Raw genomic sequence first — 25,080 nt, 5'->3', positions numbered from 1 at the left:
TGCAAGTTTTGTCTGCGCATCAAGGCGACGAGAATCATTTGTATCATTGTCGAGTTCTCGTCCAGCCCATCAGGCAAACAATGACCAGTTTCACTGCTGGACGAATCATCCTCAGTCAAGGTATCTGATTGTGTCAACATTATTGATTTTCCAGTTGAGAAACATGACCTTTACGTGTATCCTAGAAACCAGGACAAAGATGGCACAAGTCATTGTAGAAACTGTGAATCGAATTCGAAGTTTGGCGTGGACGAGATTCCGTTTTACCTTGTGTTTTTCATGGATATCTTCCGCATAAAATCAAGTAACTATTTATTCACTCAGTTCTTTTGTCTGAACAATTGTACGTAACCATAAATTGATCAATGCAGATGGTACAAAAGTCTAACGATTCAGTATGGCAATTTGTTGTTGCCACTGGTGACATCAGCTGCCACGCAAGAGCATCGTGATGGAGTGCTGGGACTTGGGCGTCATCGCCTCATTGGTGGCACTTTACTCATCGCTTCCGTCGTCACCGAAGATCAGGGCCGTTACATTTGATTCGTCAACAGTTCCATTGGATTAGTCGAATCACGTACCGAACTCATTTTTCGTGTCAAATTACAAGTCAGAATCGTTGAACGTCGTCGTCGCCGCATAGAATGCACAGCACATTTAAGTCACCGATCCAGAAACGTCCGTCACCATCACGTGTCATTTCTCCGGTAGTCCCAGCTCAATTATTTTTACATGTCTTGTTAAATGGAATAACAACTTAACTGAAAATCTGGAAAAAAATTCTAGGCCGGTTGTCAGTTGGCTCAAAGATGGCCAGCGCTTCTTGGTGGGTAATAGTGGTCGTGTTTCTTCTTCATCCGGCGACGACGGCTACACCGATATGGTCCAGTTATCCATTTCGTCCGTCCAACGTGAAGATGAGGGAATATACCAATGCCTGGCATCCAATGACGAAGGAGATTGGGCCCAAGCATCGGCCCAGCTGGCCATTGGAGCATTTCCTCCTCATTTGAAAGAAACGTTCAGTCGGCAAGTTGTACATCCGGGAAGTTCAGTCTCGTTGAAATGTTTAGCCTCTGGCACTCCGCTGCCTCATTTCACTTGGACGCTGGACGGGTTTCCGTTATCGCCCGTTTCCGAACGATATTTCCTCGGCCAGCAGCAACAAACGGGTCACGACGATCTTGTAGTGGCTCATCTCAACATAACCCACGTCCGAGTCGAAGACGGAGGCAATTACAAAGTGAGTTTTCGTGCAATAGGTACCGTACGTTTTTCTTGTAATTCTTCAATTAAAAGGCGTTTGTGGCGTTTGTGCGAACAGTGTGTAGCGGAGAATCGAGTGGGTCGCGTAGAGCATTCAGCCAATTTGCATATTTAAAAAAAAAAAAATTAATAACCAACTTCAATTCAATGGCAGTTTGACGATCGATCCGTTGGATAAGAGCAGCGACGCCGGTCTTTATAGTTGCGAGGTGCGTGGCCAGAACGGACTCTCGGCTCGCCAGTCACTTCAACTCAACATCCTCGGTAAGTTTCAGTCCTTTTCTTTCCCTCTTTTTATCTGGAAACTTTGGCTTTTCCTTTAATAGGGATGAATAATCAAAGGCTAAATTTAAATCAACCATAATTCGAGTAGTCCTTTTTTTTTCTATCGCATTTTCTTAGAAGAAATGATGGCACTCGAGTTTATTAGAAAGAGTAAAAATTATAGATCTTCGGCAAGAAAAAACTAAACTTAAAAGATAACCTTTTGTTTGATTTTTTCCTGTTCACAGCTTTGCGAAAATATTGACTCGGCGCCTTTTTCTTTTCCCCCTCCGCCCTGTAAACTTGCTCGGTCGCTGTGTATACTCTTTGATGATGAGAAAGTCAACAGCGCTTTTCTATCCGGTCTGGAAGCAGAAAAAAATTTTAAAAAAGGAAGCAATGAAAGCAAATGAGACAGACCGACTATATCGATCCAGCAGCCAGAAGCCAATTTAAGTCTTTCCCCTTTTATTTTTGTGAAAAACAAGAAAAAGGAGATGAGTTAAGTGGGTAGGAAGGATAAATTTAGAAATTTCTCGACGTTTTTTTTTGTTGTTGCTTCCGGTCGCCGGAATTTCGTTAAAAAAAAAAAAACAAAAAACACGAAAAAAAACGATATTGGATACAGACGCGCCTCATATAATGACAATGAGCGATTCGGCCATGTTGAATGCCGGCGAGCGATTGGCTCTTCAATGCGCCGTAGTTAAAGGTGGATTGCCGTTGTTCGTCAGCTGGTCGAAAGATGGCCAAGTGATTGCACCGACAACTGCAACGACGACGACTAGCGTCCGTTTGGTGAACGAATTCACAGCCACGTACCCACGTTGACGATTGAATCGTTGACTGGACAACATGGTGGATGGTACGTCTGCCGCAAATATATAATTTCAGTTACAATAGTGCAATAGAAAAAAAGTGGTGGAAATATTTTATCAGGCTTTAGAGCAGCATTAGCCTTTGCTATATCTCCACATCATGTAAATGGAAAATCTCTGGAACTTCTTGTTGAGTATGTCAGATCGTAAATAGTATTGTTAGCTGAACTTACCGTCTTTCTTAGACAACATGATATTTCAATAGTCCTTTTATTTTTAACACCAGGAAATGAAGCCATTGTGCATATTGCATCAACCAAGGGTGAAATGTTACCACATATAGGCCAATGTTACAACGGACACATGAAGTCTGTATGTTGGTACAGTTTATCAACAGGCATAAGAGCATGTTCGGGCAATAATTGTGGGATAGTTTAGGTAAGCTTTTTTTGCCATTGCAACAAATCTTTTCATGCACCCTTGGAAATAGGTAATGTTTGTCTTTCATCCTTGTTATAATGGTTTATTATTTTTTGGTAGGATGCATCGTGCAAACCGTGCTTCTTTTTTTTTAACTCTTCCATTTCTTTATTGCCACAAATTTTTTGTTGTTTTTTTTTTCGGGGATTAGGTGATAATCAGGACTTTGTCTACCTATAACTTATTTTTTCTTCTTTTTATAGGTAGATTCTTTGCTGCGTCATAGCTCGGGAGTCGTAACGGGCAATATCCTTGTGCATTAAGTTGGTGAACTCTTGTGTTCCATTGGGTAATGCTATCAAATCTTAATGTGCTATTTGTGAAAGATTTTATTATTCTGTATGTTTTAAAGGAAAATATTTCAAATTGATTTATTTGCATGTTACGGAGTTGTTTTTTTTTCTGATCTGTGGAGCCTGACATTTTCCACAATTTCTATCGGCGGACAAAATGTCTTTTAGGTAACAGCCCGACATTTCAATCTCCGATTTTATGACGATCACGAAACCCCCATTTGGTTGTCTATGTAGGATTGGTAGCAGCTTACGAAGCAGTAGGTTCCAACATCATCTAACGTCTGCTTTAGTAATGGCAGGGATGTGAATGATAATTTGTGAAATCAAACAACTTAAGCAGGTGCCTAGCTCAACAACTCCTATGGTAAATATTTGTCCTTGTTATGATACTTAATTTTAAAGGTTCTAACTGGCTATTTTTTTTTCTTTATTGTTTGTTTCTTTTTTTTTTTTTTTTTTTTATTTCTCCATTTTCTTTTTCTTTTTTCCAGAAATCTAGATTGGTGGTGGTAGTTATAGGGCGCCTGTTCAGGCAACAGTTTCGTTTTTTAATCCGCCAAGGATTTATGCGTTATTGCGTCTACTGTGTAGCCTGAGTAGCATACGCAAGGGGGCGTTTATCTACATTCCTTGATCACCAAGCAGTTACAAATATGTTCTACACTGATAAGCATCCGAGGCAAAGGGCGAGCTGAACTAGGTATTTTGATAATCCAAATTAAAATGTGTTATGGCAGTATGATTGTTCCAGTACTCATTATTTCTTAATTGGAAAAGTCTATTGCCCCTCAACTCCAGAGGGCACTAGTTTACAGCAACTCGGGCTCACCCTTTGGGTAATTTGAGATACTTTTCTGGACGGTTCAGAATCTTATTATTGGCCAAAATTTGATACGAGATTAATTGATACTTAGTCCTGTCAACCTCAAATTCACGGTTTATAATTCTTGTTTTTATTACTTTTTTTTTTTTTTTTTTTTTATACAGAAGTGGATTCTCATTTCTTCTTCATACCAGCGAGCAGATTTGAGGTTTAAAATTGTTTTAGGTTGTTAAGCAAGTCTGACTTTCTACGATGTACATGGCCGCCAAACTTTGTCGTTATGTCTGACTGTTAATCGGTAAGAAAAACGTCGAATTATTGACGATACGTTTGTCAAAATGGCAAATACAACGCCTAACGATTTAAATCTAACTTGGGATAATCTACTTCTCGGACAAGGTATCAACCTTCTCTTTTTTTGTTGCTTGTATTATATTGCCTAATATTCAATGTCATTACATATGAAAATATTACAGGTACTTTGAGACCGGATCTAATTGAAGTCCGCTTTCCATATGGCTTCTTCGCGCACGGTTGCCATAAAGACTCGTCATAACGATTCCGAAATGGTTCGTCAATTTGCGCATTCACGGCCGTGTAGTAGAACCTATTAAAGGTATTTGCATTAAGGTTTTTCCTGCGTTATGACAATCCAGTAAGATCTTTAATCTTTTCGCATTTTTTCCCAACAGACTTCCTTAAAGATGAAGTAAGAGCCTTAGGTCGTGAGCTGGGTTTGCCCGCACAATTACTGAAACGTTACCCGTTTCCTGGTCCCGGCTTGTCAATTTGAATCATTTACGCCGAATAGCCGTTCTTGGAAGCTAATTTCGATGAGACGCAAGTGCTGATTCGTTCGATGGTCCATTATGCCAACATAGCAGCCAAGGAACATGCCTTGCTCAATCGGATTGAAATCGTGACGTCGGAAGAAGAACGTCTTCTTCTGGGAGAACTGTCTAGTCGTAACCAGTATGTTGCCACGCTACTGCCTATTCGCACTGTCGGTGTTCAGGTACAGGAGGTTGCAGAAAAATGTGTCGGGTATGGCAAACAAAGCATAGGGAAAACCGCCACATTTTTCTGCAATATACTGTACAACAGATTCGCAATTTAGACGTTGTCGTAATAATGCCGCGATCGTAATCAGCTCTTATTCAAGGTAGATGATAGGTGCCACCGTATCTACGCCAAGGTTTTTTTTTCTCTTGTCTAGATCTTTTATTGGCCAGTGGTATGTCCTTGATGCTCGTCTTATCAAAACACTTGTTTACATTTTTTTTTTTTTTTTTTTTTAAATTGTGTCACTTATGACAAAGGGTCCTTGTGATCATGGCCAATGGCTTGAGCCGGATACCAACGACTATGGCACCTGTCGCCCTTCGCCTTGCCCAGTAAGCAAATGCAACGGTCGCCAGATCTACTGGAAGTCAACACTAAATTCTGAAGGTGGCTGTTATAAATCGTTCACACGTGGGCCTTGCAGGCGAAGTAGCTATTTCCTCGTTGAAGAATATGGCACTCGAAGAGGTCGATGTGTTTCTCAATTTGGATCATCCTATGAATCCTATGTCCTTCCGTCACGCTATCCCAGGATGAGAAACCCTTACGACATGATGTACTCCAACAACGCGATGAGCCCATGATCGAAATTTGGCATGTATCCGCCGTTTGGCATGCAGGAAGAATAGCGGAGACGACTATCCTGACATTCCCAGTTTCGATTACTGAACTAGAAACAGTTTTACAGAACCATTCACATGGTTTTGTCTCTATTATTTCATTTTAAAAATGTGATTGCAAATTTTCTATTGTGACGTATGGCGGATAAAAAACAACCTTGATTAGTTTTAATGCATGAATTCGTTAGCCAATAATATGTGTATGAAGAAAATGTTTTCACTTTGAAACAGAGTCATGGAACCCATCGGTTTCCATGACTCTGCTTTGAAAGTTTGAACAGGGATTTCTGTTTTACCTTTCTGCGATGCGGCAACACAGCATTGCATGTCGATCTGCGAACGTTTGACAACTCGCTGGTATTGCAATAGGTTAATAGTTTTGTGTCAAGTAAATTTCAAGTGCGAGTAACTGCTGGAAGATTGCAAGCGAAATCTGCATGTGTCGTGTCATTGTTCTAAGTGTTGGAGACTTTTTTCGTTTTGATTAGGCATTCATGTTTGGGAACAATACCTGAAGTTGGATATCGCCTAGTGATATTTACATATTAAGTCCTATTTTAAGACACTTGGGGCGATACGTTTCGCAACAAAGATCTATACAGTACTCAAAAGATGACCCACAAGCACTACGCCACCACGATTGAGACAAGGTAAAACACAAAACTATAAAGCGCCATTTATCAATAATGAATGAATTTCCTCATTCTAACAATAATTTAAGAAAATGTAAATGTATACTTAGCTGTGGTAATTATTTCGTTTACATCGACTACACTTCAATAATTTACAAGTGGGAAAGTGTTGCCTATAAGCAACAAGAAGGTATTGTGCATGTTTATGAGCGAATCATGGCTTAATGGGTGAGTGTCGGATTGTACCGCTGGATGTTTGTGGATCAAATACCATCAAAGGTAAAAAGTACAAAATATGTTTACTGATTCACTTTATTGACGTTATCACCGTCAGTTTAGAAGCGTTTTAGTAATTTACTTTGGGATACTTTAAACTATTATTACAAGTGTGAACAAGTAACCTTTATAAACTTACTCTTAAATAAAAAACAATTTTACTTACAGTTTTCTTCACCATGACATACTTGGAATTTATATGCCAATACGTGTAATCCATCAAGGACACTGAATTTCACAACACCTGAATGGGATTCGAACCCAATGTATAGAGAATTCCAGTCCACCGCTCTACCATTGAGCTATGAGACATATTACTGAGAAATCTAAGTCTTCAACACATTAAGGTAACTGTGCAAAGTTGTACATAGGGGATCAAATATCAATTGGGGGGATATAGGGGGGGTTGCCAGGAAGGTATCGCATCCGCCTAGCAGCTCCAAGGTCCGTGGTTCGATTCCACGGAGGTTCCCGATGTCCTGGGCTTCCAATCTTCCACGTCTGCCAGTCGGGTCGAGAAACTTCCCCATTACGAAGTAATGGGACGGATATTTTGGCAATGTTTAATATAATATCCAATAAAAAATCTTAATAAATTGTTCATTATGATTTATCCGTGTGAATGCGTATTTTGTTACTTGAATACTTTACAACGTACTTTAGCCATTGGCATCCTCTGTCGAGATATCTCACACATACTGCTTGATCAATATTTTGTGTATATAAGATTGTAACATATAGTCAATCAACTGAATCTTTTAATCATCGTAGTATTTCTTTCGGCTCTTGTAGGATTTGAACCCTTAAATTTTGGCGGTCCATGCCGATGCTCTACCACTGAGCCATAATTCACATTAGTAAGTTTTCTATATTTTCGTGTTAATTGAGTTCAACAAATGTGGACTTAGAATAATATTTGCAGCGAGATTCAAGATAACTTCTTATTAACATGTAAATCCATCTTATAGAAACGCAATGAAATTGACATTCACATTAAATTTATTAACCTTCTGCCGGGAGTTGAACCCGATACCTTTAGATCCATTATCCAACGTTCTACCAAACAGCTATGATCCTTGAATGCAAGTTATTCAGGTTAGCATATAGTTTTACTAGCCTATAAAAATTGCATTTTTTTTTTTGCCTTCTAATATTAGTGCAAATTTAAACGTAACTCATGGCTCAACGGTTGAGCATCGGCAATGAACGCTGAAAGTTTGGGGATCGATACCCGAACGAGTTAAATTCATCACTGTGAAAACATTCCAATATATCTGTTAAATCTATATAAAAAAAGATTGAATACAAAATCATTCTGCAATTAATTAAAATCAGCAAACTACCATCTCCAGGATTGGAATTTAATCGGTGATAATTCAAAGACACTCCGGAATTCTCAGTACAAGAACTGCACATCAGTGTCCATCTCAGCAATGTTGAGAGTCCAATCCTTAAAAGAAAAAAGTGCTAAGGTATTACGTAAAGTAATGTATAGTGTGAACACAAAGAAAGTATGAAAGACAAGTTTTTCAAAATTAATTTATAACAAAATTTGTATTGACAAATCTCTACATAATGGAATATTTTGCAACTTTTAAAAGGCAAAATAACCATTTCAAAAGTTGCTGTCAACCAAGGCAGGGGGAGACACTGCCTCAATTGACTCACCGGGGAGATTACCCAGTGCTTGGCTAAGAGAAGCCGGAAGAAGAGCTGAAGATTTGGAACATTTTTACAGGAGCGATTAACCTTTAATTCGGATTTGTGGGTAGCGACATGGCCCTCCATAAGCATTTCATCGAACCATGAGGACCCCCACGTCCCCTTTCCGGCCAGAGCCCTCCAAACCTCGATATATGTTGTTTTTATATATACCGTACAGTAGGGGCATGACCCCCTACGGGCTTATTATGAGTCAAGGGGAAACGGGGCCACAGAAAAGAAGGGAGCCCAAATATGCACTTCAATTTTTTAAATATGAAATACCGTTATAAACGGTACTGTGAATAAAGTATGGAAATTCCATGTAGTGCATCCAATCATTAAACTTTATTCGGTATCTCGCCCCAACCAAGGAACCTTTTCAGATCCAAGTTTATCATTAATCTATATTAAGAAAATAAAACATCGTTAGGCATAAAAATTCTTGCTCGTGTAACTTACGCGATTCATAAATTCATTATTTAGCATATTCTTCTGGCAGAGCCTTCGGAAAGGACATACAGACTGCAAATGAAAACGTACTTGACGGATAAATTAATCCCATTAGAGCTTTCCATCTTTGATAGATATGTTCCTAGAATGATCCAAATCCTTTCCTATTGAATAGAAAAGTGTTACATAGATAATACATAGTTATAAAACAGCCTCTTTTTTACTTACAAGTCAATTTTAAGAAGATGAATTTGGTTTTGAAATGTTAATGAATAGGAATCCAAACAGTCAACGTAACATGGGTAACACCTGCAACACCAACATTGAAGCTCATTCTAAAACAAAAAACAGATAGCCAAATATCAAACTGAGAATGAATAAGGATAACATTGGCTGTGTTGTGCATGTGAAAGTGGTATCTTAAAAGTAAATGTTAAGACAAGCTCTTTCATTAGTGATCTTTCATCACATGCATCATGCAATGTTTGTTTTTTCTTTGTTTTTTTTGTTTTGTTTTTTTTTTACTGTCACAGAAATAATATCAGAATTTACCATACTGAGAAAGCAACAACTTTCAAAATTGCTGCCTAATTCTGAGCCAATTTGAAGCAGTTAACAGATAAACCTTGACATTGGGAATTTAAAAAAAAAATTTAAAACTTTCTGTTTTCTTCTAAAAATGTTTACGCCGTTTGCTATCATTTCCACATGTTAGTCATAGTCATTGTCATTGCTGCAGCTGATATAGAAGTCCAAACCTACACACTATCTATGCGGTTTCCTTGTATCGTCGATGTTGATGACAGCTCGGCTAGCAGTTGGCAAACCCTGAAGCAAGATGCAAATTGAAAGGCTGGTTTGGTTACAGAAATTGTGATGGTACCTGTATGAAGTCCCTAGGCAATTGTTCTTTGAGGTACTGCCTCACAGATACATTGACGATTTTGCAGATGGAGCACAGCTTTACAATTTGTATTGTTTCACTAATGACTTCGATGAAAGCAGGTTTTATTTTCAGTTTACATGTATACAGAGGCTGGAAATTGGGAAAAAAAATCAATCAAAAATTAATTTAGAGTTTGCAAGTGTAACTTTTTTTTACCTCTACTGGATAGAATTTGCAGCCACCTCGAGTTTTAGCAAGCGGATTCGGTTAATGTCTAATTTAATCGACATTAAACATCATCAGGCAGTTATACTTCATCGAAATATCCCGTCACATAAAAAGACAATTGAAAAATAATGATAACGAAAAATTGTTTAATTTATTTCTCCGAAAATTGTTTTCGACCCTTCCTTTAACTTGTCGCGCATATTCCTGGTCGTCAACAATTAGAAGCTGGGTGGAGATAACAGGTGTACTAAAGGCCTTTAGGGCGTTAATGATTTCCTTAATCCAGAAAGTTCCTGGAAATAGATACATAAGCCTCAACATCTTTTGAAGAAAATTCCTTTTATACCTAGAAACTACCTGTGTGATGTTCATCGGTGCCACACCAGCAAAGTGAAAAGTCTTTAGCGTCATTTGAGTGCCCGGTTCGTCAAATGCCCTGCGCACAAAGGGCTCCGACAGCCGTGTCTATTTGTTTGACAATAAACCGTGGCTAAGCTTCCATCTTGTAACCCCGTACCTTTCGGATACGTTTGACTTGGTCCTCTCTCCCTTTGTTGACAAAGGGCTCCAACCAAACGAACCATAACTGTTGCTTGTTTCCTTTATGATTGTTTAAAAAATGATCGTTTGTTTAAATTTGTTTTGATCAGTACGGCCTACAGCCTACAAAATTCAACACTTTGTTAACAAACAGGTGAATACAGCTGTATAGTTGTATGACAACTTCCACAGTTGTCATGCAACTAGGAAATCAATATCTGATTGATCACAATACCTGGCATGACAAGAAAAACTCAATAACATCAGAATTTTAAGAGATACCAATAGGAAAACACAATAAGCTATTACCTTTTAATACTTTTGACTAATCATTCTTCTTCATTGCAACTGGGAAGGCAAGTCAGCTGACCAATGGTGAAAAGAGAAATGCATTCACTGCCCTTGGTGTAACCATTGTCCAAAGGTATCTGTTTTCTTTCGACAATATATGTTTTGCTCATGTAATATAGATGAGAGATTAAAATTAAAAAACAAAATACAAGGATTTACCTGCCCAAGTTATTTTGTATGACATTCTGGTGATAATATACTCAAAAATTCAGCACCAATGAAGTCTGAAAGCACTTCACATCTAAAAAAAAAAAAAATCAAATCACACTATATGCTTTGTGCATCAAAAGGCAATTTCAGAGGAAGGAAGTATTTGAACTTACATGAAGATTTTGATTAGGTTGATACCACAGTAAATTAACTAAATCATCTGCATTCTTGACGACATTCACCAACACATTTTTTTCTGTCTAGTAAATGTTAATAAAAACTATAGGAAAAGTCTATTGCCCCTCAAAATTTTGAGGGGCAATAGGTGCGACCAAAACTATGATGTTTGAATCTGCTGGGCAACAACCATACTTAACCATTCAACTTATCCGTTTGTCAAGCAAAAATTAAAAATCGACTCCTACATAAAATGGATTGATGTTAATTAAGACTTTACATGGAGATGTATGTTGTGTCAATGCTTGGAAGTAAACTCATCCTGAATTTGTCAGTCTACAGACTAAAAAAATGGTTGACACTTTGATAAAAGTAAATCAAAATGGCAGAAGAATGCGAAATGAGGTTTCCCATGAAAAAGGTATCAAGTACTTTTAAGCAAGATCCACCATATTTGCCAGCAAATGGTAAGCAATTGTCTTCTTTCTGAAAACAATACTCTTTTATCAAGATTTCAAGTTGTAACTTTAAATCTAATGCTTTTATTTTACTTACTAACACTTTCGATGCTGTAGGATTGTAGTTGTCTTTGTAACTTTTGTCATTGTTCATTCAATTGAAGAGGCTGCAACAATCATGCATCAGGCATGGTATAATAGCATCTATTCTAGGCTATACCTTGCCAGAGTCATCTGACCTTGCATCAGGAATACAGGAGAAATAAAAGTGCTTAATATTGAACGTTTTAGCAAGTTAAGGATTTAACTGTACCTATTTTTCCATTCCGCTTATTTGCTCTCTGCAATGCCACAAAATCTCTCTGCTTTTAGATAAACATATTACCATTATATAATCACAGTCAAAGCTGTAAATGTCAGGCGTCACGCGTCAGGGTCGACAGACAGGATTCCTCACCAGAGGGAGAATTGCGATGTTTTTCGATTCTCTTGAAAAAACTAAAAAAGACATGGCCTTTAAATTGTTCTTATTTTTCAACGCGTTAATTGTTATGGGACATCTAAAAGTAAGCAATGATAAGGAAAAATATGAAAAACAAATCGATAAATACGAAACTCTTCACTTAATATGTCAAATAATATCATGTTGCTTATTTTTCTTTGCAGTTACTTGATTTCTTTTATAGACAAAGGTGAGTCAGTAACACTCATCCCAGTATTGCAGCTTATGAAGTTTTTATAAGAAATAAACAAATTCATTGAGTTGATCTTAATTGTTTACGCTACAAAATATCATTTTTTCTTCTATTTTTCTAGTAGACTCTGAATGAACCTGTGCCACCATCTCCACATGAATGAGTTCATTTGCTGCACAACCAACCAACCAACCACACACAGCAAACACCACAATAATTTGCAACCTTTGGGACAAAATAACCCAGAAGTTCTAAACCCTTAATTGACCCGGCACTACCCCATTTTTTTAAATAACTACAATATTTAGGAAAATTGTTCAAAGACATCAATTCGTTGGCAAACAAACCATGAACTTTACTGATACCTATGCCCTATTTAATTTAGAATTGCTCCCAAGTCTTCCACCATAGCGATCCGATGCTCTACCATTGAGCTACGAATGACACCTGTAACACTTCTACTTCTTCGACACATTAACATAACTGCACGAGTTAAATAGTCCCTCAGACGACAATGGAAGGATATAGGAAGGCAATGCTAGAATGGTATGGCAACCGACGCCTAATTCGGTGGTTAGATTCACAGTTATGTTCCACAGGATCTTCCAAACATCATAGGAAGTATACCATTCAAGTGCACCAACAATGTTGAGAAACATACCGACAATGACAATACCAACTTTTGCCAAGTGAGTAAGTTGTGGGATGAACATGTTTTAAGAATGGGTAATATAAGAGACAAACATTTCTTTAAACAAATGGACTTTTTGTCGATTACATTGCGCACTGCATTTTACTTTAGTTGATTTGAGTTGCAAGGTTTATTTATATCTAATCTAACAAAAATGTTTCCCTCCCAAGTGAACACGTTCTGTCTGAATGGCCACACAATGCTGGGTATGTATTGATATGATCGTTGGATTGGATTAAGAGTTGAGGCGTATGGTAGATGACAACAAGAATTCGCCCTCGCTCACACATACAGGGCTCACGAAAATGAGAAATAAAATGTTGCTTCAAAGAATCGGAAAAGAAGAAAAAAGAATAGGGGATGAATGACAACTATGGGGGAGAAAAACAGCATTTAAAATATTCGTTACAAAAGTTCTAATTTGCCTTGTAGAGTACGGAATTCGGCTATGAGGGCAGGTGATGTGGCGTGAGTCGTGCAAAATAGATCCGTCAAATAGACACCAACGGCCTCGACACACTGTCCTATAAGAGCTCGACGATCGGCTGTCGGCACCAGGGCTGCCAAGCCTCCAGTAGAGGAATCAACAAGCCGATTTAACATGTCGGCCAGCACTTTGAGCAAGTGATTGGGTTTGCCTTCAGCTTGCCAAACGACATCCTTTGCGCCGTACAGGCGATTGTAAACGGCAAAAAGACGCTGGAACGATACTCCAGCTGTCAGTATGATGGAAACGGCCCAGCCTAGCAATTAAGCATAAAAACATTGATCGAAATGCATTTCAAAGAACATAAAAATAATTGAGAATTACCTGGTGGGCCATTCCAGGGAACTGAATATGTTTCCAGGGTCTTAACGAAGAACTCCAAAGGGAAAAATTGATCTGACTAGGCATAAGTTCGACCTAAAGTTTTCATTTTGCTACTCAGGGTGGCCAGTTTTGTTTCAGTGTCGGCACTACTCAGTTTCTTGACTTCAGCATTGATAATATTTTGCTGGTCACCAGAGCCGAGTCGTAATGATTGGCGCAGTGCAAAATAGCCAGTTTGCATTCCCACAGACCCAATGGCTCAGCGAATTGCTCGTATAGTTGAGTCACGTCAAGCAAGTCGGAATGTGAACGGCTGATGGTGTCGGCATCTCGACTGGGCAACCGAGAGACGGATTCTAGCACTTGAGACTGGACCGCCGGTGTTCGTTCGAGCCTTGAGAAGTTGCTCGTTGTCTTTAGTGCATAGAGCATCCTTAAAAATGAATGAAAATTTAATTAACAATTTTGCTTCAGTTTCTTTGGCAAGTAAACAGTTACCTCATTGCGGTAGAGAGACGGGGAGTCCTGTCTCAATTCTTCGCTGATGGCGTCCGTACTGGCCGCATCATCCAAGTATCGATGAATCAGAGCGTTGATCAGCCCAATGCAGGTGTCAGAACCGGAAAGGATGAGGTCGCGGAACAACGTTGTCTTGAGTGACATCCGCATTTAAGCCGACAATGATTGGACGAGCAAATGGAGCTGGTGGTCGCACAACACATTCCAAAGAGCAAATACTTCGACGGTATGATCCATCAGCAATTGTTTCATTGCAAACAGTGATTTTCTGCACAGTCAGCAACTCTTCGCTGTTGACGACACAGTCCAGCAATAGCTGATGTGTTTTTCCTACATTTCTGGCGAGCGGCATAAGCCAAAGGGGCCTCAGTATGAATCCGAGATAAAGATTAAGTCCGTTATGTCGACCAGAGAATTGATAAAGTTGATAGCTCAGTCGGTCAGCTGGGAGTCCTGGATGCTTGTCGAACATGCCAAATTCAGAGGAGTGGCACAGGCTTGATCTTCTCGCAGAACATGGAAAAAAGCGTGAACGGCCGTATTGTTCGGACCTGAAGAGTCAAATTGTGATTGGCGGAGAATATCCACCGGGCCTAAGTTGGGTGACGACGTAGCAGCATTGCGTCGCCAGGAAAATGAACTTTCGACGTCCCACAGCATGTTGCGTTACAATCAGTGCAGGCTCAGGTGCTGGAGAAGCAAAGATTGATGTATCGATTTGAGGGTGAGAGTAAATTCTGCCAATACCCATGTCTTTCCGTCTAAACGCAGCGCGTTTTGCGTCTCTGTCAATTGCTGGGCAGCTGGAAAAGGGAATTGAACAATGTACAGACTAAATCGTTCTTTAAGGCTGTATGTGGCTAAAAAACGCGGTTTCGTGAGAATGTAGGGCCGAATGGACTTGGTGGGGACGTTGAGGAGACGCATAGGGCCGTGTAACCAGGTGGTAGACGCACTTGAACCAACTGAAACGTCACCGGGCGACTAATAGAAGGCGTAGCTCCGTTGAATGTACGCCAGGTCAAAATGCTAAAGTACAGACGTACACCAGATGCAGTAATTTGCTACCAAATGCAAGTTGGTCGTTCGCTCAACTCGATGGTCGCAATACCAACCAAAGGTCGGAAAGTGGAACAAACCGCCGTCCTGTTGCAAGAAAATTTCTTCCGTTATTTCTTTTCTATTGGCGTTATTGGTTCGTCCAATACCTGGCAATATTGGTGGCAAACTAGACGATGGTATTGAAACCGATGGCCGTCACCCGAGTCATGGCTTGCACATCTGTTTCTAAATCGTACACCTGGATGATTTTCTTTTCCGATCATGAGTCGAGCGAAAAGCCTGTCATTTCACAATCTAATTAGTATTCGTAAAAGAACAATGTCTACTTTTAAGTAATACCTGAACAAAACATTCGTACATGCAACCATGTGTCGCTCCCATGAAAATTCGACCGCTGGTCATAGGTGTTGGTTACAATGTAGGCCTCATCTATTGGCACGGAGAACAATGGTTCGGTTAACAGGTGCATTTCTTCGTAGTTAGTATTGGGGTTGGAGAAATCAACTTCCACGAGAGCAATTTTCACAGCTGTGGCCAGCCACAGAGGGTATTGGAAGTGTTTGGTTGATGGATATGTCTGGTTCGAATAGACCAGTTTAACAGCAATAATTGGTTTGCTGAGACTGATGAAAAAATCACCCTAACCACATGATTAAAGAAATAATTAGTTTTTGTCATAGATGTTCTGTTTGTATATCCTTACCCATCTCCATATGTCCAAAAGTACATTACACTATTGATGCTCAACTATATGTGTTAATTGATATGGAAAAACCCCATCACAAATGCTTGTAAGTGAAACATGCATATGCATGGATGTCCGATAGGTGCATTTACTAACACACACTTAACAGACATAAGCCAACGTCCTCACACTTTTTGTTCTCTATTCTCACCAAAAGTCTTGCAGGTCTCACTATCCCAGACAACTGTAAAAGAAAATTTTTCATCAGAATTCAAAAAAAAAAAAAAAATATAAAAAAAAAAGGGGGGAGTTGTTTTACACGTTACCTGCATTTACTAACACACACTTAAGAGACATAAGCCAACGTCCTCACACTTTTTGTTCTCTATTCTCACCAAAAGTCTTGCAGGTCTCACTATCCCAGACAACTGTAAAAGAAAATTCTTCATCAGAATTCAAGAAAAAATTCAACATCTATAGAAATGAGTGTGCATGTGCTTCTAAACGTTACCTGGATTACAGGAAGCCGAAATTGAAGTAAAATGCAGAGTCGATACGTCATGTTGTAAACTAGTTTTCGGCGTATAAATCTTTGATTCATTCTGCTTTTCAGTTTCCATCAGGGTCCTTAAACTCCAGGCAGAACTTGTGCTGTGTCACTTGAAGCAAATCAAATGTGTATTCAGAATTTTGCCAATGCAGCATGTTGCCAATAGCCAATGTCTAAAATAAAAATGATAGATTGATTGAAGCTTAGGGGCACTAAGGTATAGTCAACTGACAGCCAGAGCTATACTCAGATTTGAAAGATGTCAAAAAATAGTTTGTCATTTTTTTAATGAATCCTTTCTAACGCCATCTTGCGACTAAGGTTGAGTCAAAGTCAGGGTAAAAGATAGTGTCGCCGTGAAAATAGCCATCGAAATTACGAAAAGGAAGGGTATTTCTTTTGTCTACACTCTATAGCAGTGTACATCGAAAAACAGAAAATGTCCATAGAAACCTTATTAACTTGTTGTTGTTCAGTATAGTAAAAAAAAAAAAAAAAAAAAAGTATTGGACAGAATAATACATACATAAAATTGTCCTAAACATCTTCAACCTGTATTATGTGTCTTCTTTTTACCTGCACGCTAGACAATGCCCAGGTATACTCTGACAAGAGCGACATCTTTGCACTAGGCCTCGTCTTTGAATATGTTAAATGTTGTTGAAAGGCAATTATCTGTATAGTTTCAATACTGACAAGATCGGCATCGCAAACAGCATAATCGAGAGAGATCCAATATCAAACTCGCATAGTATACGTTGTCCCATCTATTTGGTTTTGGGCCTCACAGAATGCCTCATGGAATGCTCTTGCTGCATTCAGAAAAACAAAAATTCCATTAAAGTTTGGAAAAAGGTTATCATTTGGTGCGGAATATTACCAATCGACCGAAAGACATCAGCCAAGCCGAGAACAGCTAAACAATTGGGCTTGCGATTCGCCATACAGAATCGGACAAAGTAAAATTTGGCTTAGACTATAGTGAGAGTGGAGTAATTGGTCTTCTTGTATAGATTGCTGGACGTGATGGCGATGCAGGTCGAGGCAGGTAATGGGGAGGAGCACAGATGACACGGTATTATTTTCCACGTCACTACCACGGAGAAGGGCGAGTCAGCAACAGTCGACCACATGCAGCGGCGTATGTTCAATTCTATTCCGGCACTTAGGAAACAAGTCACAGACAGCCAAGCTGTCCGGTTCTGGAAGCGTCACACAGCAACTGATTCAGAATTTCCACCTGGCCTCAGTTAGGCCTACGTGCGACGTGGTAGACTTGCGTCGTTAGGAAAATGAGCTTTTGATATCTCACCATACGTTCGGGGTTAAATGGGGGTGGTTCGGGTGCTGAAGAATTAAAGATTGAGGCATGGTGTGTTTTTTTATTCTTTTCGGTGGCTCAGGTAACTTTAGTCAATACAACGTCGTTTTCGACCGAACCCAGAATGTATAGCGTCTCCGACAAACACTAGATGGCCTGGGAATCAATTTTAAAATGAATTATTAATGTTAATCGGATTGCAGTCCAGTATAAGCCGAGTGGACTTGCAGAGGACAATGATACAAACATTTTAAGTCTTGGATTACTGATCGGAACAAATAACCCTCGATTGCATTTATTTTAAATATATTTGGGCTATATTAACATTGAGGAGGTAAAAACAAAAAACAAAAAACTTGTGGCGCAATAGACAGGGAGCAGTCTCACAAAGGCAACATTATATGCAAAGATAACTGACGCAATTGGGTGCGAAACAACTGGCCGAACCGTCCAAGTTTATCTTGCAACGAAGACTAAAGTAAAGATAAGAAACGAAGCAAACAAATGTGAAAAAAACAAACAAGAGAAAACGAAACGTAGTTCCCATTTCATTTTTACTTGCTGATGAGGTAAGCAACTTGTCAACAAATATACTGTGCAATAGTGCGGTCCGACGGTTACTTTTGTTTTTGCTTCAGCCAAACGTATAAACTCCACCCGCAAGGTGGTCAAAGTAAGACGAAGTACTTACTGACATTCAAGATATGTAGTGATATTGGTCATTATGGCGAATAAATTTGAACAAAAACAAAACAAAACAAAAATAGAGCCAAGCATTTAGAGGGCAAACGATTTAGATTGGGATAGCAATGATGCTGTACCTGACCGTCGTCAAGCGCAGTTTGCACTCCATTCGAATGCGGCCAAATAATAGAACTGAATGTCGTTTGCAAAAATAACGTTCTTATTATTAGCAACTTCACCGATGCCTCGCTTTTAATGACATGTTATTGGATTAAACTGGCCGCGTTAGTTGTCCTCCATCTTCAACAGATGTGACTAAGGTATTCAGAGCCGCAAAACAAAATGCATTAGTTTTATTTGAACCGTATCAAAAGGTTGTAGCGAACTGAGGTTTACTTGTTTCAAGCCGATGGTGTAATTCGCACTCGGCTTTAAGCACCGACATTTCCAAAGGGTTCACACAAAACAGTTGCGATTTCAAGTTGTTTGATGCTTGTTTCACCTCCCAATTTGCATCGCCAACAGCAGCTTTAAAATTCCATCAGGATGAACACACAGCAGCAAGATCTGCTATTTTTTGCCTGTTGTAGGCCTATTATCGTCTTCTTTACAGGTTTGTTTCAGAATAACATGCCTTTCAATACTAAACATTACTATATTTACATTATTTTTAAATCTAATATACACAAATACACTATATGTTCATTATAAAAAGGACGTAGGCTATATTAACAGTAGCCTATATATTTATATCAAAAGAAAAGGCGAACAAGTTTAAATAAGGCCTTTGATCATTCTGATGCAATTTCATTTTTTAAGGAAAGATAATAAGAAAATAATGTGATAATGGTATACAAGCATGTCGAAAGAAAATGGAAGTGCAGAGTGCAATAAGTATATAAAGCTCTGTGATAAAACGTCTTAATACACGCAGAAACCATTAAAAGACACGAATGGAAAGGTGCACTGAGCCAATAATGAGTTCGATGTAAAATCATTTAACAAGTCAAGAAGCAAAAATGTCGTTAAAATGATCTAAAGACATTGTAAGAAGTAAGTAAAAAAATACTTGACTGACATTTTACTCGGATCAACAGGTAGACGACACGATAACAGCATCATTATCTAAAGTGGACTCGAAAGTTATATTTAATGCTTTAGAGACAGATAAACTGCCTGATAAATTCAAACCAATTTCGGGTTGCAGGTGAGTGTTGTCCAGTGGCAAATTGCATTTTTCAACCGAAGCTCGCACAAGTTCTTGTCTGGGGAATTCTGGAATTGATCTGTGGGAAGAAGACGACTACGGATGGAATATATTTTACTACTTGGATATAAAAAATAAGAAGAAAATGGAAATTTGGATCGACCGTAATGCTGTCTTAGGTAGAGGTGGCTTTGGTCATGTGCTTAAAGGAAAGTATGGAGGCCGTGAAGTCGCAGTAAAAAGAGTTGAACTACGTTTCGTCAACGAAAAAGAAGAAGAAGCTTTGCGAGCGTTAGATCATCCAAACGTCGTCAAACTTCTTCACTGTGACAGTAATGACGACTTTAGGTGAAATGATTACGCCTTATTTTTAAAAAGTAAAATTACATCAGTTACTTTGGCACGTTGCAGGATGTATGTATTGGAATTATGCGACGCCTCTTTAGATCAGCTCTTCCTGGAGCCGAATCACCCAAAGAAATACGACGGACCTATGCCACGTTATATTCACGTTTTTCTTCAGTTAGCTTCGGGGCTCAAACACATCCATTCGAAGCAAATAATCCACAGAGACATAAAACCGCAAAACGTGCTCATTTCAAAGACACCTGCCAGCCGAAGCAATGAGGTAACAATCAAATGGGCTGATTTTGGATTGTCCAAATCCGTAGATGAACGTGGATATCACTTGTGGTCTGGAGTAAGAGGAACCAAAAATTGGTACGCCCCCGAGGTGCTGAAGATAAGCAATAACACAAAAGAGGCAGAAGAGGCAAAAAAGCTTGAAGGAACAGTCAAGAGCGATGTATTCACCCTAGGCCTTGTCTTCGGGTTTCTTTTCTTGAAAGGAGAACATGTTTATGGTTCCAGTGAAAGAGAAATTTACGACAACGTAATTGCAAAGCAACCGATCAACTTGAAGAGTAATTCCCAACATACTTGCAAAACATTGTTGTTCTGTTAATTAAAATTTTATTTCTTGCTACTAGAAACTGACAGAAAATTACTAGAAATTTATCAGAATAACCTACTTCAGAAAATGTTGGAAAATGATCCTAGCAAAAGGATGACATCGGCAGAAGTAGTCGAACAACTGAAATCTATCGAGGACAAGGTATTATAAATTTTATGCAAGTCAAGCAATCATCTGCATGAATGTCCCTTTATTCGATTCAGCTTGCAGAAAAAGAGGAACAATTGCGTGATCTATGTGCTGGTCGTGAACCTCTTGATATTTTCAATTTCGAATTTTATCTTCCTTTAACAAGAAAAATCCAAAACTTGATTCGCTTTGGAATCGACGTGAATGCAAAGAACCAATTTGGATTAAATGCACTTCATCTCTTGTGTCAACACAATTCCGGTAGACACTTAATCGAGGCAATTAAAGTATTGATCGATTTTGGTATCGACAAGGACGCAAAGACGGAAAAGGGTTGGAATGCACTTCATCTTTTGTGCGCTAACAGTTCCAGTCCACACTTAATCGAGGCAATTCAAGTCTTGATCAAATTCGGAATCGACAAGGACGCAAAGCAGATCAACGGTGGGAATGCACTTCATCTTTTGTGCTCAAACAGTTCCAGTCCACACTTAGTCGAGGCTATTCAAGAATTGATCAAACTCGGCATCGACAAGGACGCAAAGGCGAACAACGGCGGGAATGCACTTCATCTTTTGTGCTCAAACAGTTCCAGTCAACACTTAGTCGAGGCTATTCAAGAATTGATCAAACTCGGCATCGACAAGGACGCAAAGTACAACAACGGCGGGAATGCACTTCATCTTTTGTGCGCTAACAGTTCCAGTCAACACTTAATCGAGGCAATTCAAGAATTGATCAAACTCGGTATCGACAAGGACGCTAAAACCAATGCTGGATCGAGTGCACTTGATTTGAGTCGGAGGAATAAAAATCTTGCTATCCACAACGTGAATGAAATCTTTGGAACCAGATGAGTTGCATTCACAATTACAAGAGCTAAGATCTAGTTGTCTTTATCCTTCCCTATCGACTATTCCGTTGTGTATCATTGCAATAATCATTAGAAATGTTTTGTTTCTTCACAAATAAAAAGAATTTTCAAATGTAAGCATTAAGCTGCTCGACTTGTTGGCGAAAGACCGCCTTTTCTTTGCATATTGCAAAATGAAGGACCACACGCTAAAGAGCAGTGATAGCAACAAGTCTATCAAACATCACATATCAAAGGATAATTCACAGGAAAATATTTTCTATTATGGTTGAAAAATTTCCATATTGGTTGAAAACAAAAGACATTAGGAGAGTAATGGGGTGCGCATTGTTAATTAGGGTAATTATGACAAGACCAGAGAAGTCTTTTTGAAACGGTGACAGTTACTCGTGGCTTTTTCTACCACTGAAGACAAATTCAAAACATTAAACGCCCAAAATAATCGAGAAATGCAGACACAAGAGAGAAGATTTCAGCCATAGCCACATGGCCATCATTTGAACTGAGATTTGTCAAAGTCAAATTAAGGAGGGCGAGGGCCAAAATAATTCAACAAGCTCACGTTTAAAGGAAATTTAATGCAATTTATTGATTCAGAGGGTAACGACGAATGGAAATCGCTCCTCATTTTTTAGCAAAAGTGTTCAAGCTGAAATTTAAGTTGCGCGGTCACAATCTTAATATAGTGAATGGATGTGAAGTGGACCGATTGCACTAATTATTCAATGACCTTGAGACAATTCAGAGTAGGTGATTCTAGAAATAGATCAACGCATATTTTTTGACAAACGTTCAAAGACTAGAATAATCAATAAGGCAACTGCCATGCATTGTCATGAAGCTAAGATGAAATCGTAATAATTAAAATCATAATTTCATAACGAATTGTTTCACCCCTCCTGTTAGTTCCGAGTTATTTGCGAGTATTCACCCAGCATATTGAAGACAATGGAATCTGCACGTCATCACGTAAGTAACCTTGACTCATTTTTGGTCAAATATACGACTATACAGTACGGAAATGAAATAATACAAATAGCGATTGTAAAATGATTTTGAACTGATAGATCCAATTGGTTATGGAAGGTGGTAAAAAGTACGGATTAGTCCCTCAATAGGATAGACTTGAAAAGAAAGAACTGGAAAGTTAGCGCTTCTTGCTCTACTAAAATTGGGATTCGAGGGGAGGAGGCAGTACAGTTCAAACCACCAATTCACCCCCGTGCGACTTGTACATCTTTCGTAACTTGGCGATCAAACAAAATAAAAGGTGGGCAACATTGAAAATGCACACATTAGTAGCGTGAATTAAAGTTCTAACCTGCTTCTATTTCATCCAAGAATAAGAAAAGCTTTCACAGGCTAGCAAGGAGGACAGATGAACATCTTCGTTGGGCACAAGCTCTAAAATCACTGATTCACTGTCGTTGCTCGTTGAGATACTTTTGAAAATGCAACCCCCCACCAGGGACAATAAGGTGGGTGTGGATGGCGCGAACAAGCGACTACGTTGCCAGAGGCGAAATTGGAAACAATACAAAAGCACCAAAGAGAGAAATAAAAATAAATAGAGCCATAGATTTAATGGGTTGACTACTCCGTGTTGAAACTCTTATATGAACAACCCATCAACAATTTTTCAACGTCATCCGCACTGAAATTCGAAATGCTTTTGTATCGAAAGACAACTAGACGGGAACAAGCCGAGCCCTTCGAAATAAGACAATGGCGTCTTTTTTTTTTTTTTTTACTATTAGGGAATGTAGTGGGCTGTTTAGTAGTGCCTTTTTGGGACGTAGGGGCACTGAAAGTTTTCTCACTTTCTCCTTTCTAGTTTTCCCCGCCTTCTTTGTTCTCATTTCACGTGTCTACATACGACAAGAACAAGGAGGAGGAGAAAAAGTTGTCTGCTTGGCAAATGGTCCGGCTTCCTCGGCGCTAAAATGCGAAACGTTATCAAAGGAAAGATAATAAGAAAAAACAGCGATAATGGGAGACCAAGCCGAGAGGAGGAAACAGTTATTAAAGTATAAAAAAACACCAAAACATAAAAGTAATCAGCAGAGTTCATGTAAATCAACTAAAAGGCGTTGGCCGTTAAATGCTAAAGGACATGGAAGAAGGCAAACGCAACAGCACTGCTTCCGAAAAACTAGACACTGATACACACATTATCTATAAAGGCTTAAAGCTATATTCAAACATTTCGAATTCCGAAACTTCCTTTTCCCGTTTCGGTGTGCTGTTTGTAGATACTTTGGAAAATTGCATTTTTCCACCAGCAGCTCGCACAATTCTTGTCCCCTGTGTTCTCTGGGCAAAAAAAATGTTAGCGGAAACTCCCTTGTAGCTGGCCGATTCCATCGCAAAGATCTTTTGGGGAGTTGTTTCTACGGTCACCAGTGTATCGTGGTAATTATAAAGAGTTTCAAAATATAGCCGTCAAAAGAATTACGAAGAGAGCCGACAGGGTTCAATTGTTGGAAAACGAGGTAAACATTCTGAAGAAATTAGACCATCCCAACATAGTGAAACTTCTCTATACTTTGAAAGCGATGCCGAAAATTCGTCAGTAAGATTATTTGCGATCATGTTTTAAAAAGAGAATTTTTATACGATACAATAATGATTTTTTTGGTTTTCTTGCCATTTAAAAGGTACTAATGCATTCGGAATGGTGTGGCGCCTCGTTAGATCAGCTGTTTCTGAAGGCGGGTGACACTCGAAAAAATATAATGGGCCTATGCCCACACCATATTGATCTCAACATTTTCGGCCTCAGATTAGCTTCTAGGTCTCGAATACAGCCATTCAAGGAATTTAGTTCATGGAAACATAAAAACCAGAAAATGTTCTGATTTCGATGCGGGAGCTGCTGGCCAAGATGAGGGATAACACTGAAAACATTTTCGGGCAAACTCTGGACTCGTAGGACCAGATACGCCAGTAAACTGAGGCACAGATAAAAGTCAAGGGGAGGAAACAATGTCGATGGTTAGCCCCAGAGTTGCCTTGCTGAAATTGGTGGCATTCAGAAAAACAAAAAGGACCGTCAAAAGCGACATCTTTGCACAAGGACTCATTTTGGAAAAAGGTTATCATTTGGCGCTGAATGGGGAACATCTTTACGGTACCATGGAAAATGAAGCCGAAATAACAGCAAAACAATTGGGCTTGCGGAAATCGCCATCAACAGAATTGCAAAAGTAAAATTTGGCTTGGACTATAGTGTAACGACTTCAATAATGCTTTTTCTGATAAATGGAGATAATTCGTTGCTTTAGGTAATGGGGAGGAGAAATGAACGCATATTAAGGTACGTCATTACCACGATGAGATTTTTAAAAGAATTTTGGAAAACGACCCCAATAAAAGGATGACATCGACAGCAGTGATGT

At 39.1% G+C, this 25,080-nt stretch overlaps 2 protein-coding genes, 2 long non-coding RNA genes and 1 pseudogene across 16 annotated transcripts; 3 read left to right on the top strand and 2 right to left on the bottom strand.

Moving 5' to 3' along the window:
• Nucleotides 1-549: 549 nt before the first annotated feature.
• LOC123471416 (Down syndrome cell adhesion molecule-like protein Dscam2) lies at nucleotides 550-1,425 on the top strand. Its single transcript, XM_045172663.1, has 3 exons — nucleotides 550-707; nucleotides 787-1,243; nucleotides 1,300-1,425. Exons 2-3 carry the CDS (start codon nucleotides 881-883, stop codon nucleotides 1,423-1,425), a joined length of 489 nt encoding a protein of 162 aa, XP_045028598.1. The 5' UTR covers nucleotides 550-707; nucleotides 787-880.
• Nucleotides 1,426-4,483: 3,058 nt separating this feature from the next.
• Nucleotides 4,484-7,299, top strand: LOC123471149. Of its 2 annotated transcripts, XR_006645265.1 has the most exons (5): nucleotides 4,484-4,563; nucleotides 4,640-5,181; nucleotides 5,267-6,540; nucleotides 6,706-6,884; nucleotides 6,938-7,299. It is a non-coding gene; the product is annotated as an uncharacterized LOC123471149 (long non-coding RNA). The 2 variants fall into 2 exon arrangements; XR_006645264.1 differs by lacking the exon at nucleotides 6,938-7,299 and having other exon boundaries at nucleotides 6,706-6,893.
• Nucleotides 7,300-7,805: 506 nt separating this feature from the next.
• On the bottom strand, nucleotides 7,806-11,878 carry LOC123471148. Of its 12 annotated transcripts, XR_006645261.1 has the most exons (15): nucleotides 11,795-11,878; nucleotides 11,579-11,715; nucleotides 11,020-11,509; nucleotides 10,856-10,937; nucleotides 10,655-10,773; nucleotides 10,163-10,405; nucleotides 9,794-10,098; nucleotides 9,575-9,727; nucleotides 9,454-9,519; nucleotides 9,244-9,316; nucleotides 8,920-9,026; nucleotides 8,701-8,855; nucleotides 8,524-8,616; nucleotides 7,881-7,987; nucleotides 7,806-7,820 (listed from the first exon to the last, which is right to left on the bottom strand). It is a non-coding gene; the product is annotated as an uncharacterized LOC123471148 (long non-coding RNA). The 12 variants fall into 12 exon arrangements; XR_006645258.1 differs by having other exon boundaries at nucleotides 8,524-8,855; XR_006645263.1 differs by lacking the exons at nucleotides 7,806-7,820; nucleotides 7,881-7,987 and adding an exon at nucleotides 10,485-10,580 and having other exon boundaries at nucleotides 8,565-8,855.
• A 992-nt stretch (nucleotides 11,879-12,870) lies between these two features.
• LOC116923993 lies at nucleotides 12,871-16,276 on the bottom strand (annotated as a pseudogene).
• Nucleotides 16,277-19,437: 3,161 nt separating this feature from the next.
• Nucleotides 19,438-22,800, top strand: LOC116934839 (serine/threonine-protein kinase/endoribonuclease IRE1-like). The gene is made up of 6 exons (XM_045172662.1): nucleotides 19,438-20,054; nucleotides 20,118-20,629; nucleotides 20,696-20,820; nucleotides 20,883-21,353; nucleotides 22,589-22,651; nucleotides 22,750-22,800. The coding sequence occupies exons 1-6, from the start codon at nucleotides 19,852-19,854 to the stop codon at nucleotides 22,798-22,800; spliced, it is 1,425 nt and encodes a 474-aa protein (XP_045028597.1). The 5' UTR covers nucleotides 19,438-19,851.
• Nucleotides 22,801-25,080: the final 2,280 nt, after the last annotated feature.

This window comes from Daphnia magna, linkage group LG4 (assembly GCF_020631705.1).
Source record: "Daphnia magna isolate NIES linkage group LG4, ASM2063170v1.1, whole genome shotgun sequence".
Lineage (NCBI taxonomy): Eukaryota > Metazoa > Arthropoda > Branchiopoda > Diplostraca > Daphniidae > Daphnia > Daphnia magna.
Note: the sequence above shows the minus strand (reverse complement) of the source record. Positions and strands in the feature narration are given on the sequence as shown.

What these genes read in the sequence shown, in the direction of transcription:
- LOC116934839 (XM_045172662.1), top strand. Translation starts at nt 19,852, where the DNA reads ATGGAAATTTGGATCGACCGTAATGCTGTCTTAGGTAGAGGTGGCTTT. An exon ending in TGAAATCTATCGAGGACAAG is followed by an intron (nt 20,821 to 20,882) that starts GTATTATAAATT and finishes TATTCGATTCAG; the next exon opens with CTTGCAGAAAAAGAGGAACA. An exon ending in GCATCGACAAGGACGCAAAG is followed by an intron (nt 21,354 to 22,588) that starts GCGAACAACGGC and finishes CCCTCCTGTTAG; the next exon opens with TTCCGAGTTATTTGCGAGTA.
- LOC123471416 (XM_045172663.1), top strand. Translation starts at nt 881, where the DNA reads ATGGTCCAGTTATCCATTTCGTCCGTCCAACGTGAAGATGAGGGAATA. An exon ending in AAGACGGAGGCAATTACAAA is followed by an intron (nt 1,244 to 1,299) that starts GTGAGTTTTCGT and finishes TTCAATTAAAAG; the next exon opens with GCGTTTGTGGCGTTTGTGCG.